The sequence below is a fragment of the Carlito syrichta genome, unplaced genomic scaffold, assembly GCF_000164805.1.
Source record: "Carlito syrichta isolate Samal-C Ts95f unplaced genomic scaffold, Tarsius_syrichta-2.0.1 Scaffold304319, whole genome shotgun sequence".
NCBI classification, from domain to species: Eukaryota; Metazoa; Chordata; class Mammalia; order Primates; family Tarsiidae; genus Carlito; species Carlito syrichta.
This window is the reverse complement of record NW_007248415.1, coordinates 14508-36738: the sequence shown is the minus strand read 5'-3', so window position 1 is coordinate 36738 and position 22231 is coordinate 14508. Positions and strand designations below refer to the sequence as shown.

The 22231-nt window shown below is 34.7% G+C and overlaps 1 protein-coding gene across 1 annotated transcript in view; it reads right to left on the bottom strand.

The window, feature by feature from the left end:
• The window catches only part of LOC103262046 (peroxisomal multifunctional enzyme type 2), a gene marked incomplete at its 5' end in the record, with an annotated part of 51684 nt that overhangs the window by 15715 nt on the left and 13738 nt on the right, over window positions 1-22231 (bottom strand). Inside the window, 6 exons of the mRNA XM_008059657.1 lie at window positions 209-315; window positions 863-932; window positions 5702-5767; window positions 11359-11462; window positions 16772-16843; window positions 20565-20616. Of these exons, the coding sequence (XP_008057848.1) occupies window positions 209-315; window positions 863-932; window positions 5702-5767; window positions 11359-11462; window positions 16772-16843; window positions 20565-20616 (471 nt within the window). The remainder of the gene's footprint in view (window positions 1-208; window positions 316-862; window positions 933-5701; window positions 5768-11358; window positions 11463-16771; window positions 16844-20564; window positions 20617-22231) is intronic.

Below are 22231 nucleotides of genomic sequence, written 5' to 3'. Positions count from 1 at the left end.
TGTAACTGCAGATGCTATCCTTCATCGTGTATGTGTAGCAGAGCTATTTATAGCAACAAAAAGAAAATCTGCTGATGCTAAGTTAGTGAAGTCATACAAATGCATACTGCTGTAGTACAGTACCTATTTTAAACTAAGTCAATAAAACTCCTTTTCTTCTCTAAAGAAAAAGCAACTCATATTCAAAGTATGTAACTGTACATTTTACCTTAATTGCCTTGAATCTTGACACATCATTATCTGCAAACTGCCGTAAAACATGCCTGGCAGAAAATCCAAATGTACATAATCCATGTAATATGGGCTTGTCAAAACCTTAAATGAGAGAGAGAACTGAGTTAGACATAGGTACCTTTTATGCTTAAAAGCCAAGTATAGTTAATTCAGGATTTTAAAAATATGTCCTTAAACTGCATTAGCATGAATTATACTATCCATTTTTAGAAACATAGAAAATATTTTATAAATAATATTTCCTGGGAGAAAATTATGAAATAAACAGAGAAAGAAAAAAAAAAAAACAAAACAGAAAAAGAATGTGAAAGATCTAGAAACACAATTGTTTAGTTTAGTTCTGGTTATATCCATATAATCAACCATAATGATTTCAATATCCATGAGGGTAGATGATTCTTCCCTAATCTTTCAGTTCCTTGCTCTCTCTGCAACACCCTTGTCTTTCATGATAACTTAGATACTTACTCCCATCATCCTATCCTAGACTTTGCATTAGAAGGAGCTTCCATTCACTGTAATCTGATTTCAAGTGCACCATTTCCTATAGTACCTTTAAGTACATTATTTAGATAACTAAATACCTAATAGCTAATACTTTCATTGATACATATGATTAGCAACTCACCTGCTACGTTAGCAAAGTTAGGATCAATGTGTAAGGGATTCCAGTCTCCACTAAGGCGGTACAAAGCAGCCTGTGGAGAAATCATTATAAACATAACTAGTACTCAGTGTTTTCCTAGAATAAGTTAAATGAAACAGAAATTATGGCTGGTTATTGTATAAAAGCTGCATCATAATGTAACTAATTGAGGTTCTGATTTTTAAAAATAATTATTTCTAACAATAAAGATTACCTATGGTAAAATGTTTTTTGTGATAACTGCTACTAAAATAATAAGGGAAGCCAAGAATTACATCTGGATATAACACTGTTACTACCGCCTAAGGAAAAATTCACAAAAAGGAATCCATCAAGCTACTCTCATTAAAACACAATGAAGATAAGGTGAATGTTTATAGCCTCTTCTTATCAAGCAAAATGTATGCCAACTTTCTTAATGGAGTGTTTTAAATGGAAACCTATAACACAATACTAGACATATAAGCATCAAAGACTTTTCATAAACTTTCATTCTCGTACACTAAATCCTGAGTACTAGTTCACCCGGTAAGAAAATAGACTGATAGCTTGCTATTACAACTAAATTTCTGCTTAGTCCAGATTTTCATATCACTAGTTTACTTAGATAAAGTAGGATTAGCAGAAAGACATGCATAACAATAGGGAAAAGTCACCACACTTTCTGGAAGCCAACAGAAAGCACTAAAAACTGAAAAACTAGCTAGTAATAGATTAAATGAGGCACTAAGGGCATTTAAAGAGATATATAGGACTTCTATTTCTGACCATGATGGAGTTGGAGTACCCGGAATGGACTTACTCCTCCACCACAAACTAGAAAATTGTTTGTTTAAAAAAGGTGGGTATTACCACTGTACTTAGACATGAGACAATAGGTACTGCAGGACTAGGATTCTTGCCAGAAAAGAAACAAACAAGATGAGCTCTAAACTGCCATTGCTTTCTCCTGGCAGAATTCCCAGACTGCAATGCAAGAAGGAAATCTTAAACATAGTGAAATGGTCTCTCTCACGCACTGAAAAATAGAGATCAGAATCCTGAGAGGCTGACACAGTTGGAATTTGTATGTACTAAAGAGGAGGCAGCTTCACAGAAAAAGAGTTCCAGAAGTCTAAATAAAGGTCCTTTTAACCTTAATTTACATAGAAAAAGGCCCTGGAAGATGAGACATCACCAGGAAGAAAGAGGTCATATAGAGAAGATTTGAGGTACACCCAGCCAACAGCTAACACTAAGGTCCCCAGATGTGTAACAGAAGCCACTGGAGCCTTCCAGCCCTGTGCAGCCATCATTTAAAAGCAGCTACACAACTGTAGCAGAAGTATCACCCAGTAAACCCAAAGAGTCTTGGAAAATAACAAATCATTGTTTAGGAAAAAACCAAGAATAAAAGGAAGGATGGAAGAACAGAAAGAAGGAAGGAAGAAAGGAAGGGAGGGAGGGAGACAAGAGTAGTTATAATATGCATGATAATTTTTTTTTTGGCTTCTTAATAACTTATTTTCGCTTTTCAATGATTTATTTGAAATTTTCACCCACACAGTATGTCAAATGAAGGTGACATGTTGTATTGGAAGACAAAGGAAATGGGTACTGTAGTAGCTTTGAGATAGTTCCAAGGAGTCTTTTCTGAATGCTTATGTCACTTTAAGGTCCTAAAACTCTAAAGGAAAATCACAGAGAAAGAACACACTAAGGAGATAAGATGATATTTGCAACATTAGGAATACTATCAGTCTCTGCATCTAAAAATACAGAGCTGACCAGCTGTTCAATTTAGATGATCCCATTAGATAACAAGTAGCTTCCAAAAGGTATCTCCAAGTGACCCAGATGGTCCAATCAGCATTCATGCGTGATCTTTTAACAGTTTAGGGCCCCAGAAAGGACTGTCCTTATTCTGCAAAGGTCTCCTGATATTAGACCTGTTTTTGAGCCCATATCTGCTTTCAGTTCAGCACAGCAGTAATTTTAATAAAGAATTATATATTTTTTCATTTCACTCAGCTAATGTTGGAAGGAATTATATTTCATTCTTTTTTTTTTTAAAAAAGTAGAATTTATTAAGAGGAAAGAAATGCTCCCACAGTGGGAGGGGACCCGAGGGGGTTCCAGGAATTATATTCAAGGGATGGTAGAACTGATATGCAAAAGATTAACTTTACTTAATAATAATAACTAAAATCTTAGTTATTAGAATAATAGTATAGGATATGCATCTGGAGAAACTACAGATATTTGTTCTCATTCTTCTCAAATACAAAGACTGATATTTGATATCTATTTATTACCTGGTCTTTCTAGATCATTGCAGTGAATTTTTCTGTTGATGAAGTATTAAAAACTAGAAACACTTGAATTTTCATGCCAGTTTGAAGATGAAGAAACTCCCCCAAAGATATTATAGAATATTCCAGAAGTGATATTGGTAAAGTTAAAAATTTATGGTTGCCAGTTTCCTTACTGATTGAAAAGTTACTTAACATAAATACCTAGCTCAAAGTTTATGCTATAATGGCATATTTTTTCTATTATGTCCACTTCTTAAAGATCTGCCCACCCACAAACACCTTCCACTACTCTCCAGTGTGAATGCTGTAATTCTTACTCCTTATACACACATCATGCTCGTCTCCTTTCTTAGACTCCACTATCATTACTTCTCAATCGCTTCCCTGCCACACCACAAGCTCTACATATGTGGGGAGAAAAGCCCCATACACCATCTTAGTTCAGTCAAGTCCCATCTTTATTACCAAAACCTTCCATATGGCATTCTTTGATGAATATTCCTCCTCTGATGTCTACAACACTTATACCACAAATCAAAGACTTGTATTGAATCATTCATTTCTAGGAACAGGTGCTCCATTATTTCAGAATCTACAAATAGATGACATTTCTTCTATTTGACTTGTATTTCCTGTAGCACAGATCCAATTTCAGATGTCCCACAAATCCCCTGAAATTTATGTGAAGTTTTATGTAAAAAGTTTTTTGAAAGAAACAGCATACAGCTTTCATCATATTCTCAAATGATGACACAAAATGGTCACCAAATGAGTGCCCATTATTTATACAAAAAATTGTTGACTTTAAAACTGGCATTTGTCACACAGCAAAATTTTCAACCCTACCTAAAAACCAACAAAAAGTTCTAGTCATCTGAAAAAGAGTAAAAGAAAACAAAAACCTCTATTTACAATGTATAGAAATTCAAACTTTAGAAACTATTCAGCTTTTCTTATCTATAGCAAATACATTTTATTTATTTCAGTGTCACTCAAGAATAAAAAAGTATTTGCTGGGTTTTCTGAACCATGAAACCATGAATCTTTTCTGTTCTTTAGAACCCTAACAAAATTTCTCTACCAAGTCTTATATAAACATAAATATGAGTACATTCTTAAGAAACTGATTTTTTAAAAAAAGTAAGAGATGAAAGTGATGAAAAAGATGTTGAAAGGTAAAAAATAATCCGAGTAATGAAGTCGTGTTTTCTCCATCACCTAATTATACGGTACAGAAAAAAATACATTTCATAAGTACCAATCTTAATTCTTTATGGTTCTTGAAATTATATTTCTATTTGCTAGGAAACATAAGTTTCTCTACAGAACTTCTACAGAAGTTCTCATATCAGTTATACCAAAATTTTTTAAAATATGTGAACTTTATTATAATTTCCCATTGTTACACGCTCATGTTCAGCATTACTGCAGAGGCTTAAGGATTTTATGCTAACATCTGCACAGTTAGTCTTCTGGTCACCTTAGAGAAGAATCTTAAGGTCTTTCAAAAATAAGCTTGCTTTTCTCATCTTTATGGTATCTTTTATTTCTTTAACAAATTTTTGCATGTTCACAGATTTTGCATGTTAACAAATTTTTGTAAATTGACAGGGCATTTTACCTTCTCCATCAGAAAACAAATTTTTTACGCTAAACAAAAAAATTAAAACACCTACTGCTTCTAAGATGCTTTATTTGCCTGTCCTTTAAATTTAGCATAAATAACCTGTTTCCAAGTAATGTGGTCCTTCACCCCTTTTGGTTGTGGGGGTGCAGGACATTATATCCAGGCCCCTCACTGCATCCCAGAACACATGGAAGCAATAATATGGCACAGCTTTCTTTCTTGAAGGGTAAAGGATGACTAATACTTGACTTTTAACTATCTTTTATCCTGCACTTAGTCTAATGTTTTCATAAAATTCTTCACTATTAAGGTAAGCAGTTGCTCTCAGGCAAGTACCCCATTGTCAACAAAGCACAATGTTTTTTGAATTGACTGATAAAAAACTATTCTATATTTTCTTTTGGTATTTAGTGGTAAAAAAATTGATTAAAAAAATTTAGAAAGAATGAATTCCAATCACAGAAAACATGTGTTTATGTTCATTAGGCTGAAGACACAGGCACCACATTTTAGTTGCATAACATTATAGGGTAGCATTATAACTAAAAAAGTATCATCAACCAGGTGAACTTTTCACTTTTCAAAAATATAGTCTTAGGCCGGGCACAGTGGTTCACATCTGTAATCCCAGCACTTTGATATGACAACTGCTTTAGCCCAGAAGTTTGAAACCACCCTAGGCAATGTAACAAGATCCCCATCTCTACCAAAAAAAAAAAAAAATCAAACAACTAGCCAGGCATGGTGGTATATCCCAGCTACTCAGGAGGCTATGGTGGAAGAATACCCTGAGCCCAGAAGGTCAAGGTTGCAGTAATCCATGATTGTGCCACTGCACTTAAGCCTGGTTAATAAAGTGAAACCCAGACTCAAAAAAACAAACAAAAAAACCAGACTTACCTGATTAAGTGAGGTGGTATCTGTAAGTACAGCATCAGGAGGTCTATTAGGTATGGCTACAGCTACCTGAAATCAAAGACATTAAATGTTAAATCCTAAATGCAAAAGATAACTGCTTTCTTTAATCAAACTGGTATTTGATAAACAACTATCTTTCAATATAATGAACTTTGCAAATTGAAAAAATTAGGGAGTCTCACAAAAAATTATGTTTGGGAGATAATGACATTTAAAATTTCATAATTTCAAGCTTCATAAACATTATTATTTCCCTGAAATGATCCTTTCTCATGTAGGAAATTATATGATCAGATCCATTCTCCAGGCCACTATGAAGAAGACAGTTTTTCCCCATGTAAAAGAATGAGACATACAATTCACATTTGAATTGATTCAGTCTTTAAAACTGGTCTTTTAAATCCCTGCATATTTTAATTTGCCATCTTAACAAAATAATGTATTTTAAATTGTTACCAAAAATTTTCGAATTATGATAATTCCTTAATGATAATCACTTAAAACTACTATTTGATGAAAACTTTACAGCATCTACAAAGTATCCGCTTGCAAATGCATGGTTGTGCTAAACCAAAATAAAGACAAAAACATTCTCATCAGATGAATTATATCCAAGTAGCTAATACTTACTTTTCAATAATTTATAAGAGGCAAAATTATATTACTTATTTATTCTCTATTAGGTAAATTTTCTACAATAAAATCAGATTTTATTCCCTCAAAGAGTTAGGAAATTAGTGACTTTTTTTCATTAGTAAAATGCCAAGCTTAGATATATTGCCAAATATATCCTCACAAATCAAAAAATAATAATACTAATAAATAAAAGATCATTGGGAAAAGTTGCTACTTCTAAAAACAAACAAAAGGCTATTTTTCAAAAATCACTGCATAAATTATACCCCTTCTTTGTTTCAGTTGCATCCAGTGTACTTTGCAGGTTTTATGTACACATTTATTTTGAGTTCATTCTCTACTAGATTTTAGAAGCCTGACTTCATTCTTTAATCTACAGGTCCCAAGCAGTCTTCCAAAATTGTTGAGTATCTGGGAACTCTCTGAACCTCTCCTGGTTCTGAGAACTGCTTGATAAAAAATATAAATTAAAACTGAAAAACATTTTTTGTGTAATTCCAGCACTTTGGGAGGTTGATGAGAGAGGACTGCCTGAGCCCAGGGGTTTAAGACCAGGCCTGGGCAACTTGGTGAGACCCTGTCTCTATAATATATCAAAAAATTAGCCATGTGTGGTAGCACACATCATAGTTCTGGCAACTTGGAAGGTTGAGGCAGAAGGATCGCCTGAGCCCAGCAGGTTGATGCCAGGGTGGCCATGAGCCACTTCACCCCAGCCAGGGTGACAGAGTGAAACTCTGACTCAAAAAAAAAAATTTCTTTTGAGTACCCTTTATTCCATACATTCAATTGTAAGCCATAGCCATAAAGATATGAGCAAAGGACATTCAAGACAGTGTTGTCATGGTAGTTTTACTGTTAACAGAATAGCAATCAGTTTATGGCACGGGTTTCACCATGACTTGGCATATATATTTTATTCTTTTCTCAAAGCAACAACTGACACTGGTGAAACAGTTCTGTTTAATGATACAGAAGTACCTAAAGATAGACTTTTTGCTGGTCTACAATACTTCATTGTTGCTCAATATTAAAAAAGAACATACAGTTAAAAAGGAAAACCAAATAGTTGATGTATGTGGTAGCACACTCCTGCAATCCCCAGCCACTCGGGAGGCTGGGGTGGAAAGACCACCTGAGCCCAGGAGTTCAAGGCTATGATGAGCCGTGCTTATGCTACTGTACTCCAGACTGGTGACAGAGGGAGAACCTGACAAAAAAATGTACAACCCAATAGTTTTTATTCTTTCATAGAGTTGTGCAACTATTACCAGAATCCGTTTTAGCACATTTTCAACTCCCCAAAAGAAAACTCTACACCCATCAGCAGTCATTCTCTATTGTCCCCTTCCTCCCCCAGCCCTTGGCAACCTCTCTCTAATCTACTTTTTTATCCTTAAAGATTTGCCTATCCTGGCCAGGCATGGTGGCTCAAGCCTGTGATCTTAGCACTTTGGAAGGCCGAGGTGATAGTATTGTCTGAGCTCACAGACTCGAGATCAGCCTGGGCAACTGAAGAGACCTCATCTCTACAATAAATCAAAAAAATTATCTGGGCATGGTAGCGCGCATCTGTAGTCCCAGCTACTTGGAAGGTTGAGGCAAAAGGATCACCTGAGCCCAGCAGGTAGATGCTGAATGGCTGTGAGTGTGCCACTGCACTCCAGACTGGGCGATGGAATGAGACTCCAACTCAAAAAAATATATATATATTTGCCTATCCAAATATTTCATATAAATTGCTTTATATGACAGTCACCCACTATCAACCCGGAAAACTTCCTGTAGTATTTCTTTTAAGGTAGGACTGCTAGCAACAAATTCTTTTTTGTTTATCCAGGAATGTTTTTATTTCAAATTCATTTTAGAAAGACCATTTTGCTGGTATAAGATTCTTGGATGGCAGTTTTTCGTTTTGCTTTTCCCTTTCAACACTCTGAATATATTATCTCACTATTTTTGGCCTCCATGTTTCTGATAAGAAGTTAGAAGTCAGCTAGCTATTAATCTTACTGGGGCGCCTTTGTAAATAATGAGTCATTTTTCTCTTGTTATTTTTAAGATTTTATCTTTGTTTCTGATTTTCAATATTTTTAATGTGATGCACAGTGTCAATATCTTTGGATTTATAACCTATTTAGAGTTACTGAAGCTTCTTGGAAGTATAGATTAATGTTTATCATCAAAGCCATTATTTCTTAAAATTTGTTTTTCTGTTCCTTTTTCTCTTTCTGATACACCCATTGCACAAATATTAGTGTGCTTCATGGCACCCCCCACCAAGGCTCTTCATTATTTTTTCTTCATTTTTTTTCTCTCTGTTCTTCAGATTGTATAATTGCTATCAATCTGTCCTCAAGTTTTTTGAGTCTTCCTTCTATTAATTCAAGTCTACATTTGGGCCCCTCAGTTGTAAATTTTTTATTTTAGTTATTATACTTTCAGCTCCACAATTTCTACTTGATTCTTTTCAATTAATTATACCTTATACCTATATATTTAGAAATACTCTATTTGATGAATCATTATCATCATACTTTCCTTAACTTCTTTATGCATGGTTTCCTTTAGTTCTTAGAACCTATTTATAATAGCTGTTTTGAAAGTCTTTGTCTACTAAGTCCTGTCAAAGGCAGATTATTTGCCTGTTTTGTTTGTTTGCTTGTTTGTTTGTTTGTTTCCTGTCTATGGGTCACACTCCCCTGATTCTTCCATATCTTGTAAATTTGTGTTGATAACTGGGCATTTCAGTTAATATATTATAACAACTATGGATACTGATCCCTCTCCCTTCCACAGCTTGTTGATATTGTTTATTTATTTAGTAACTTGGCTATTTTAGTTAAGTCTATTTTCTACCACAGAATATAATCTCTGATATTGTTCCTCAGAAGGTGCACCTTGAGTATGCGCATAGTCACCTTGGGATGACACTGGTTTTAGCAGGGCTCCCTTTGATTGCCTCTTCTTGACCTCTCTATTAAGCTGTCTGCCTCTTCCAATATCACTGCCAGCTATTAGTCTCCAATAATTGCCAGGTGACTGTTCTATTATTTTCAACAATGTACTAAGGCATAAGTTGTTCCAAAATCTGATCCAACTTAATTCTAGCTTGTTTGCCAGAGGAAACTTTGAAGCCAGTCTTCAAATTTTGTTACAATCCTAAAAGGGCTTTTCTTGGGATTGTCAACTTGGCTCTTTCTAGTAAACTTCTAGCTGAGTTACACTTTAGCTTCCTGCTCTTGTGAAGCTACAAGCATTCTCTTAATTGCTTATCACTAAAATCATCTTGTTTCTGGGGGTACCTTTATGTTTGAACTTTCAAATACAGAACTCAGTTCCGATAACAGTCAGGCCCCTTGAGAAGAGCTTCAGAGCTTTCTGCTATTATAGCTTGTCTCTCCCCCAGGCAAAACATCTGCACCACTGCTATGAAGACTGGGCAAAAAAAGTGGCACATTTCTCTTCATGTGACCCCTTTGCTTTACAAGATGGGAGTTGGGCAGGGGTCGTATCTTCTAGTCTTCTCAACCATGAAACTTCCACCTTATTGGAAAGCCAGAGAAGAGGAAATCAGAGACCCAGTACTCTTAGCTTGCTATAGGTGGGGTACAGTTTACACTCTAAAAGTGGGAACTATATGGAAAAATAGAGCCCTACAAGTAAGTTACTTTTACCTGGAATAGACATCTGCAATTCAGAGTTGGTGGCAGGGATAAAAATAGTGGCCTTCTCCTCCCAGGAAAACAGCATGGCCCTATTCTGGGAGCTAGGGGCAGAGGGATTCTACATTCTTGGCTACACAGGTTTGGGATACAGTTTCTTTCATGCTGATACAGAGGAGGAGAAAGGAAGGAATGGTTTGTGACTCAAATGCCACAATTCTCACTGTTCTTACTAAAATATAATAGATTGTCTTGAATAAATGTTTCTACATTTGCTATATGCCCTAACTTCCAGATACTTTAAACAGTTGGTTTTTTTAAATTATTTTTTATAAGTTGTGGTTGCTTCACTGACAAGCAGGTCCATTATTAATATCACCATTCCACACTGCTTTAAATAATACTTGACTACAGAAGAATATTAGCTACAGTATAATCTTATTACCACAAATAACTCAGAGGTAAAGAACATTAATTTAATATAAAATTCAAAGTATAAAATATCTTTAGGAAAAATATGCTTTTAATATTTGAGAACTAAAAAATAACTAGAATTGTCTTATACAAGAGAAATATTTAAGTCATTTAATGAATGAAGGTTTTAACTTATACAAGCAACACTTGTGTTAGATTTTAGGAAAACCTAACACAATGATTACAAAAGATTGTACAAAGATTGTACAAAAGTAACAAATATTCCCATAATTATCTCAGGTATGTTATACCTAACTCAGCAAAAATTTTATATATATAAAGTATGTCACATGTAGAAATGTACACATAAACAGAACTTCAAATCTAAGCAACACATTCTAATTCAAAGTATGTATTACTGAATCTCTACTTCACTCTGTGAAATTACACATATGGTAACATGATAAGATCAAAATAGAGGTGACCCTTGAACAATGTTGGTGTTAGGGACACTGACTCCCACCCCAACACACACAGTCAAAAATTCACATATAACTTTTAACTCCCAAAAAATTTAACAACTAATAGCCCATTGCTGACCAGAAGCATTACCAATAACATAAACAGTCAATTGACATGTATTTTGTGTTATATGTATCATATATTGTATTCTTATAATAAAGTAAACTAGAGAAAAGAAAATGTTATTAAAAGAAAATCATAATTGAGAAAAAGTATATTTACTATTCATTAAGTGAAAGTGGATCATCATAAAGGACTTCATTTTTGGTCTTGCCATCTCAGGGAAGGCAGAGGTGGAAATAAGTAGATCCACGCAGCACAAACCTGTGCTGTTCAAGGGTCAACTGTATAGATAAGAATCCTTAACAACACATATACTATGCTTAAAAAGTTATGGTCTACCTTGGCTTTGTCTGATGTCCGTTTTCCACCAAAGCCTCCAGAGCCAACAAGAAAGATAGAGAACTGATTATAGCATATAAGCTCCTTCCCAGAATAAGAATAGACTGAAAAGTAAATAAAACAAAAAAATAACAGGAGTTATTACCAAAAGACATGACTAGTTAAACAAGATATGTTCAACAATTCCTTTGAAAGTTTTAGAAACAAAACCCAATTGCAGAAAGGGTTCTGCAATATATAGATGCCCAAGTCTGGATTACAAAGCTTTCATTTTAATTCATTCACCACTAGTCTCTAAAAGACAGAAAAAAACAGCTTCACAAATCCTTTCTCAATTGTGAAATAGTAGTTTCTTTCACTTCTTCTTAAACTTTCCCAACTGTCATTCATATTTAAATTCTTCCCATCTCAAACATTTCAAATAATCTCACTAGAAAGTGGAGGTAATCACACAAACTTCCTTTTTTTTTTAACATTTTATTATTATTTTATTTTAAAGATGTGGGGTATAATTCAGGATTAGGTATATAAGTAGTCAAAGTACAGATGAAGCTTGGTCCTCCCACCAAACATTCTGCTATCATACTGAAGAAGAGTACGAAAGATAAAAGAGGAAGTAAGAGGGAATGAAGATATAAGCCATATAAGCAGGATCATGGCTGTTTTGCTCATCATTATATTCCCAGCAATTAGAATAGTACCTGGTACCGAAAAGGGCATCTAATAAATGCTTATTAAATTAATTGATTAATAAATGAATAAGTGATATGAGTGAGAAAATTAGCAAATAAGTAAGCAAGTAATGAATATGACAGCTGTTCCTCTATTTACCAACTAATTTATTAGTGAGAGTTTGAATATAATCTGTTTATATCCAGCTCTAGAAAAATAAGAGCATGACTTTGAACTGCATACTAAAGAAAAATCTAGTTATATACGGAAATCAAAACAGAGATTAAAAGACACCTAGAAAAAAATGAAAACGAAGAAACATCTTACCAAAATCTCTGGGATGCCCTGAAAGCAAGAGTAGTAAGCAGTGAGAGGGAAATTCGTATCTCTACGAATACACATGAAGAAAATGGAAAGATCACAAGTTAACAGCCTAACAAATCACCTAAGGAAGATGTTAAAGCAAAACAACCAAAACCCTAACTTCAGCAGAAGAATCCAGATCACCAAAATAAAAGCCCAAATTCGGGACATAGAAGACAATAATATAATACAAGAAATCAATGAAAGCAAGAGTCTAGCTAAAATGACCAAGAAAAAGAGAGAAAAAGCCCAAATAAACACAATCAGAAATGCAAAAGTTGAAGTCATAACTGAACCCAAAGAAATACAAAAGATTATCAGAGATTACCATGTATACCTGTGTGGAAACAAACTCGAAAACCTAAATGAAATGGAAGACTTTTCTTATATCACACAACCTCCCCAGGTTGCAAAAAGAAGAAATCAAAACCCTAAATAGACCAATAATAACCCAGGAAATTGACTATGTCATAAGAAAATTTATCTATAAAAAAAAAAAACAACCCTGGGCCAGATGGCTTTCTAGCAGAATTCTAGAAAGCATACAAGGAGGAGCTGATACCAATACTATTGAAAGTATTCTAAGCAACTGAGAAAGATGGAACTCTCCCCATATCATTTTATGAAACTAACATCACATTGATACCCAAACTGAGTAAAGATTCAATAAAGAAAGAGAACTACAGGCCAATATCCTTGATGAACATAGATGCTAAAATTCTCAGTAAGTTTCTAGCAAACTGGATCCAACAACACAACTCAAAAATCATCAACCATAACCAAGTAGGCTTCATCCCCAGAACGCAGGACTGGTTCAACATCCACAAGACCATAAACGTAATTAAATACATCAACAGATGTAAAGACAAAAAACACATGATTATATCATTAGATGCAGAAAATGTTTTTGATAAAATCCAGCACCACTTCTTGATAAAAATCCTCGAACCTCAAAATAGTAAGAGCCATCTATGAGAAACCCACAGCCAACATACTGCTAAACAGACAGAAATTTGAATCATTTCCCCTGAAAACCAGAAGACAAGGATGCACACTCTTACCCCTACTGTTCAACATAGTATTGGAAGTCCGAGCTAGAGCAATCAGACAAGAGAAGGAAATCAGGAGTATCCAAATAGGAAAAGAGGAAGTTAAGTTATCCCTCTTTGTAGACAACATGATTCTATACCTCAAAAACATTAAAGAATCTGTCAAAAACCCCCTTGCACTGATAAAGGACTTTGGCAAAGTCTTAGGGTAAAAAATAAGCATGCAAAAGTCAGTCATATTCCTAAACATGAACAATAAACCCAAATAAAAAGCACAATTCCATTCACAATAGCCACAAAAAAAAAAAAAAAAAAAGAGAAATACCTTGACATCTTCCTAACCAGAGAAATCAAGACCTTTACAACAAAAACTACAAAACACTGCTCAAAGAAATCAAAGGCGACACAAACAAATGGAAAAATATTCCATGCTCATAGATTGGAAGAATCAATATTGTTAAGTTGTCCATCCATCTTACCCAAGGCAATCTACAGATTTAATGCAATACCCATTAAATTACCAGCAGCATTCTTCTCAGACCTGGAAATGACAATACAGAAATTCATACGGCAACATAAACAATCAAGAATAGCAAAAACAATCCTCAGAAAAAAAAACAAAGCAGAAGGCATCACACTCCCAAACTTCAAGCTTTTTAATAAAGCTACAATAATTGGCTGGGCATGGTGGCTCAGCCTGTAATCCCAGCACTTTGGGAGGTCAAGGCGAGAGGATTGCCTGAGCTCAGGGGTTTGAGACCAGCCTGAGCAACTTGATAAGGCCTCGTCTCTACAGTAAATCAAAAAATAAGCCGGGCATGGGAGCGTGCGCCTGTACTTCCAACTTCTTGGAAGGCTGAGGCAGAAGGATCGCCTAAGCCTATCAAGTCAAGGCTGTGGTGACTGTGAGTGTACCACTGCACCCAGTCTGGACAACAGAGTGAGACTCCAACTCAAAAAAAAAAAAGCTACAATAATCAAAACAGCCTGGTATTAGTACAAGAACAGGCATATAAACCAAAGGAACAGGATAGAGATTCCAGAAGCAAAACCTCAATTTCTTAACCAATCCATCTTCAACAAAGCCTCCAACAATAACCACGGGGGAGAGGAGAACCTATTCAGTAAATGATGCTGGGAAAACTGGCTGACAACATGCAGAAGATTAAAACAAGACCCCCCACCTATCACAATACACAAAAATCAACTCTAAATGGATCAAAGACCTACACATAAAACCTCAAACTATAAGAACCTTAGAAAACACAGGAGACACCCTTATGGAAATTGGAACTGGCAGCCAATTGCTGATCAAAACTCCAAGTGCCCATGCCATAAGAGAGAAGATAGACAAGTAGGACCTTATCAAACTGACAAGCTTCTACAAAGCCAAAGAAACCACTGAGAGAATGGGGAGACAGTCCACAGACTGGGAAAAAATATTTGCCAACTATATATCTAACAAGGGTCTAACATCGAGGATCCACAAGGAACTCAAAAGTGCTTAAAAGAAAAAAACAAACAGCCCCATTACAAAGTGGGCAAAAGATATGAATAGATACTTCTCAAAAGAAGACATATGAGTAGCCAACAGAAACATGAAAAAATGCTCTGCCTCACTAATCATCAAAGAAATGCAAATTAAAACCACACTGAGATATCACATAACTCCAGTCAGGATGGCTATCATCAATAACTCAAAACACAACAGATGCTGGAAAGGATGTGAGAAAAAGGAATACTTCTACACTGTTGGTGGGAGTGTAAACTAGTACAGCCTCTGTGGAAAACAACATGGCAATTCCTAAAACATCTAAAAATCAACCTCCCATGACCTTGCAATTCCCCTACTGGGAATATACCTGGAGGAACTCAAATCACTCTATAAAAAAGACACCTGCACACAACGTTTATTGCAGCATTATTCACAATAGCAAAAACATGGAACCAACCAGGCTACCCATAGAAAGAGTACTGGATTTTTTTTAAATGTGGTACATATACATGATGGAATATTACGTACCATAAAGAAGGACAAAATTATGAACTTCACAGCAACTTGGATGGACTTAGAGGCTATAATACTGAGTGATCTATCCCAGAAACAAAAAAACCGAGTATCACATACTCTCACTCATAAGCAGACCTCGAACAACTAATATAATACTATAAGGAAAGGATTGGCAGCTGTGGGAAACTGCCAGGGAAGGTCAGAGGCAGGAGTGGCAGTAGTGGGAAACTACGGAGGGGGCACACCCCATCAACAAGGGTACCTGCATAACAAACATTTGTATACCTAACCTGGAATTGTATCACACATATTTAAAATTAAAAATTTATTTTAAAAAAAGAAAAGAAAAATCTAATTATAACAAAAAAATAAGAAAAGTCATTTGTAAATATAGATATTCCATTTCCTGTGTGATAAAGATTTTAAATCTGTATTTAAAATCATCTCACAAGAAATGGAATATCTATATTTACAAGTTCTAATACATTATGACCCACTACCAAGTTGTAGTTGACTAAATGGAACAGATGAAGAGAAAATAGAAGCAAAGAGAAAATCAAAGCAAAGTTTCTGCAGGACTTTTGTTTTAGAGTATGTTACATCTGGTACAATGGTGAGAAGACTAAAGGAGACCAAGAGAACTGTAGCCAAATATTGGTCAACATCTAGAATGATAAGTACAAAAATCTGAAAAAAGAAGAGGGAGGAAGAAGAAAAGGAAGAGAAGGAAGAGATGGGAAGAAGAAGGAGACTAAACAGACATAATATTAAGAGCATCAAAAACGTTCTCCATAGATTAAGTAAAAACAAGGCAAGTTCCAAAACAGTGGCTATGGTGTTTAAACCACATTATAAACTAAAGTCTAGAGATTTATAAATGTACAAGTCTAGGAATTTAAATACCATTTATAAGAATAATTCAGTGGTCAAGTATGTTCCAATTTCCAAACTGCTAACATAGAAAAGAATATCTACCTCATAGCCTAATTATCAACTGAGGGCTATCTAATAGTTCTTCCTACCAAAAACATATACCAGCAAGCTTAATTCTCCTCTATGTTCTCTATACAAGCCACATTTCTCAACCCTTTGCTTTATGTTGTTTGAAATCCACTAAAATGCCCCATCCTCCCCAGTCCTAGCCCTTCCTTTTCCTTTTCCTTGATTTTTGTTAAAGAATTTTAAAATGCTTATCTTGTTTTCTTATTAATTGAAAAACAAATACAAACTTATTAATCAACTTCTATGGTGAGGTATTATGTCACATACAAACCCTATCAATTTAACAATATTATTATAAGAATTGTAAATAAGTTACCATCCATAAGAATCACAACACCAGATCCTTTATCTAGGACATCAGCAACAACTGCTTCACATTTTAATTCTCCTAGAATGAAAATTAAAAGAAACAATTAAACTGTTTTAAAGATAAAAAATTACTATATTAAGATATGAATTTCATATCATTTCCACTATAAGCTCAGCAAAACTAAAATATTATAGTTTGAAATAATTTGCCTGAACTCACTAGAAAAAAATAATTCAACATTAAAAGAAAACAGAATACTTCAGTCACTAAATTTGTAACAACAATATTACCAATAAATCAGATTTTTTCAAATAACCATGTTCAAAGTCAAGGACTCCTCTTGGTCTCTCTCTTTTTTTTTTTTTTTTAACTCTGTTATTCAACAAACATTTGTTAAGCATACAACCAATGTCATTTAGCCCATTTCTTCTCAAATCTCTAATGATTCAACGAAACATTCTTTCTTTCTAAACACTGTTCTTTATGGACTCTTTTCTCCGTCCTTTAACTGGTGCTGACTTGAAACAGCATCATTGTCTGGGGATAAACTCCATCTTTCTCTCAAAACTTGCTTTTCTCTTTTGTTGTCTGAATAAATGAATAGTACTATCCACTCAGCTGCCAAGCCAAAATCTTGAACATCCCTGACTCATAGAATAGAGAGTACATATAAGGTAACACTTAAGTATGTAGAAATTGATAGCAGCTATATTATACTAAAAACTTTTTACTTCATCCTGAAGCCTATAGATAGCCATGTGGGGTTTTAGACAGGAAAGTACATTTTGCATTTTGGAAATAATATTCAGGCTGCAGTAAGGTGAATGGACCTGAGGAGAACAAGAATGAAGGTGAGAGATGAACAAAGTAAGAAACAAAAAACTAGAAGTAGAAATGAACAGAAATAGAAGAATTCTGAATGTATTTAAGGAAGAGAATCAAAAAACTTGGTAACTATATGGATGTAAGAGATGCTAAAAGAGAAGTCAAGTCAGATCTGTTCATATAATTATTTCCTACTTAAAGTTCTTTCAGTGGCTATCTATTGCCTTTAGAATGAAATCTAAACTTTTTAACATGACTTCCAAGACCTTTCAAGATCCTTCTTACCTCTCTACTCTCAGATCTTGCTACCCTCTCCAATTTGACCTTAAGGAAATTTGAATTATTTTCAGTTCCCCTAATGGGCCAATGTTCTTTCACACTTCCAAACCTATGTATGTAGCATTTCCATTGCCTGAAACATTTTTCAGTCTCCTCTTTACATGATTAGATCTTAATTAATCCTTCAGATTTCACCTCAAAATTAATCTCCACCAAGAAGCTTTCCCCAAACCCAAGTTCAATTCCAGGTTAGAGACCTTCCTGTGTGCTCTTGTGCCACTCTTATACTTTTCCTATTATAATCTATTATGCAATATTTATCATTCCCTGTTGTCTCTTAGACAGACTCTAAACTTTATATAAGCAGGAATGATATCTTTTTCATGGCTACATTACCAATCCTTAGCAGAATGCCTTTCAAAAAATAGGTAATATTAATATTAATAAATATTATTCACTGAGTGAATAAGTAATTACAGATAATTGTTTTCATGCTATACTTTTTTGTAGTTTCAAAATTTTCTATGAGTAAATATCATTTTATAGTTTTGTAAAAAAAAAAAAAAAAAAAAAAAACTTAAATATGAGTACTTAGGAGAAAAAGATTAAATCTACCCTAACAATCAAAACCACAATACCATGGGATTCTATCATTAAATTATGGCATAATAATTACTTTTACATAATGCTTAACTATTCAAAAGTTCTTTTGTATGTACTAATATTTAATAGTCACATATTCCTTGTGAGAGAATCAGGGTTGGTAAAATTATCAATCTCATTTTCCAGATGAAGTAGAGCAACATTTTATACTAATAATAGAAATTATCAAGAGGATCTAATAAACAAAGCCACCAAACAAAAACTTGAACTCAGAAAATCTCGGACCAGCACATCCTGGGCTTAGAGCACATTCTGATTCATGAAAAAAAATAAAGTACTGCTGCTAGGTTTCTTTTACTCTATATAGTGGGTATTTTTAACATGAGGAGGGTAAGTCAGCCTATAACACCACTGTAGCTAACAAATGAAACATTAAGAAATGCTGACATAAGTCTCCTGATGCTTAAGGCCCTATGTCTCATCAATTGCTGTGCTTTATGGGAAAATTATAAATAATGGTCATGACCTTGGTTTTCTGTGGTTTAAAACTTCACCTGCATGCAGCCTACTTGTATAGTTAATCCTTACTTCATCTCTAGAACAAAATAAAATTTCAAAAAAGACTTCAGGTCCCAAGTATCTCAAATTTGAACATTCACATTTACCAGAGAGTACACTTTAAAACTACATAAAGACATGCATAGACACTACTAAAGAAAAATAACTCATGAGAAATACAATTTGAGGCTAAGGAGGTTAAAACAATTAAGAAAATTATTATCCACACCTTCCTATTCATATTATTGCTCAGTGATTATCATTTTAGAGTATACATCTAATCTCTCTTTCTATATATTATAATTCCCTAAAGGCAGAAACCTACCTTACACATTTCTACTTCCCATATAACAGTGGTTCCCAAATGAACCCATTAGGCTGGTTGCATATGAAGTACATAAAAAACTTCCTAACTATTGCCACCAACACCAACACCCCACTACATTCACATGTGCCTGCACAAACACATAAAATCTTCAGGGGTAGGATCCAGAATCCATATTTTATTTAAAATAACAGGTAGCATAATACAATGCAAAAACACATCTGATTTTGACATGCAGGCAGGTTAGGAAATTATCTACTACCTAATACTATGCCTTGCAAATAGTAGGTACCCAGGAGATATTTGACAAATGTACAATCACTACAAAACTGTGCACTGACTCAGATAAAAAGAGCTGTTTTGAAAACTTATGCCATAATACTTACACAGAAATAAAGCCATTCAGTTTTAAACAAAAATCTCTTAATTTTTTTAGTAAAATAAAAAGGTTTAAGAAAAATACTACAATAGAATTCTAGCTAGTTGCTGAGCTCTCTACACTGCATAATGTGAAATAATAAAAATCATAAATAAAACACTCCTTTTTGTATTTTACTATTTCATGAGGCCAATATATAATATAACATTGGCCTCATGAGGTCATTGAACAGCAACATTTTTATATCAAAGGAGAGGAATTTTTAAAATATCAAATTATGGTGAAAAATAAAAAGAGAAGCTTTACTAAACAAGTAAGATATTCATGAGAAAAGTAAAAATGATTATTAAGGTAGACTTGGTTTTATTTTTTGAAAGAAAATGGGAAAAAAATTACAAGAAATTCTTTATCTTTTACTATTGTTTGCTTTATAAATATTAGTATCAAGATAAGTATCTGAGAAAAGAATGAAGAACAATAACCATAGGAATCATAACTAATTATACACAATCACTAGGTTTAGAACACACACACACACATACACACACACACACACACACACACACATATGGTCCTTTCAGTTGTTAACAACACATACATTAATTGTTAGTATTATGAAATAATTTATTTTAAGGTTATTAACGGAAAAAGTTTAAAGTAACCTCAATCTATTGAGATTAATATCTATTCAAATAGTTTACATGCATATAAATAACTTGTGGTATGTTTTACTAGGCCACTCTATGCCAGTATAATACATTGACATTGTTTAGAAGGTCAATCAGAAAATAAAAGTATGGTATTATGGTATCAGTATATCAAGAACTCACCTGCTCTGGGAAGTGGTTTATATAACTCCAAGTATTGCTCCCCATGAAGAACCTATATTAAGGTAAAAAATATTTTATTAGCAAATTCTTGCTCCACTGGTTCTGTCTGTGAATACTGCTACTCACAAGTGATATTTTATTGTCTACATGCTCACATCTCCCCCTAAATTATCTACCTCACTTTGGCTTCTACTTCTTAATCATGTGATTCAAAAATAATCAGCCCCCCAATCTAAAGCCAGCTAGCTAGTTCTTCTGAAGCAGAGAAGATATATTTGTGTTCTTTCTTAGCATTCATAAATTCTAGTTAACTGATAAATATGGATTATTTGCCAGTAGAGACACTAAATTAAGCTGTATTACTAGGCCTCATAACAGTGCCTGGAACATATTGGATATCAAATAAATATTTTTTGAATAAGAATGTACAAATGGACCACTGCTAGTAATTTCAGGTCACACATATCAAATACGAATAACACAACTAAAACACAAAGAAAAACCTTACAACCACGTCCAAAATAAAAGCACTGTCAGCTGGGCTCAGTGGCTCAGCCTGTAATTCCACGCTTTGGGAGGCTGAGGTGAGCGGATTGCCTGAGCCCGTGGGTTTGAGACCCACCTGGGCAACTTGGCGAGACCTCATCTCTAAAATAAATCAAAAAATCATTCAGGCGTGGTAGTGTGTGCCTGTAATTCTGGCTACTCAGAAGGCTGAGGCGGAAGGATCACCGGAGCCCAGCAAGTCGAGCCTGCAGTGGCCGGGAGCAGCCACTGCACTCCAGTCTGGGAAACTAAGTGAGACTCCAACTCAAAAAGTAAAAAAATAAAAAATAAATAAAAGCACTGTCAATGTCAACATTCCCTTCTTGCAATACCTTGTAAATTATCTACAAAGAGTAGATATTTGGGCTGCTGTAACTTAATGGCCACTTAACTTCAATATATCAGAGTAGGAATACACCACTGTATGTAGGAAGACCATAGGACAGGAAAACCAAAACCTAACCCACACACGCAAATGAACACACTCCACTGTAGTGAGACAGCTTACTAGTCTTCCTTAGAACTCATAAGGAGAAAAAGGGATGGGGCATTGCAGAGAAGATGAATGATCTACCTTACTGTGTCATGTAGTCTGAAAACTCAAGGTTAAGAAGCCTGAGATTGCCGGGCGCAGTGGCTCACACCTGTAATCTTAGTACGTTAGGAGGCAAAGGTGAGAAGATTGCCTGAGCTCAGGGGCTCGAAACCAGCCTGGGCAAGTTGGCGTGACCTCGTCTCTACAATAAATCAACAAAAATTAGCCGGGGATGGTGGTGCACGCCTGTAGCTCCAGCTACTTGGAAGACTAAGGTGGAGGGATCACCTGAGCCCAGCAGGTCAAGGCTACAGTGGCCGTAAACATGCCACTGCACTCCAGCCTGGGTGACAGAGTGAGACTCTAATTCAAAAAAAAAGAGAGAGAGAAGACTGGGATCAAATTACAAGATAGCTATCATTACTCACCACAGAATATAAATACCATTTATCATTTCCAGCTCTTAGGAGGAATTGAGAAATAATTGCCTTTTTTTGCATTTATATTATCCATTTATAATTTCCAACTCTTAGGAGGAATTTTGAAACATTTGTCTTTTTTTTTTTTTTTTTTTTTTGGGGGGTGT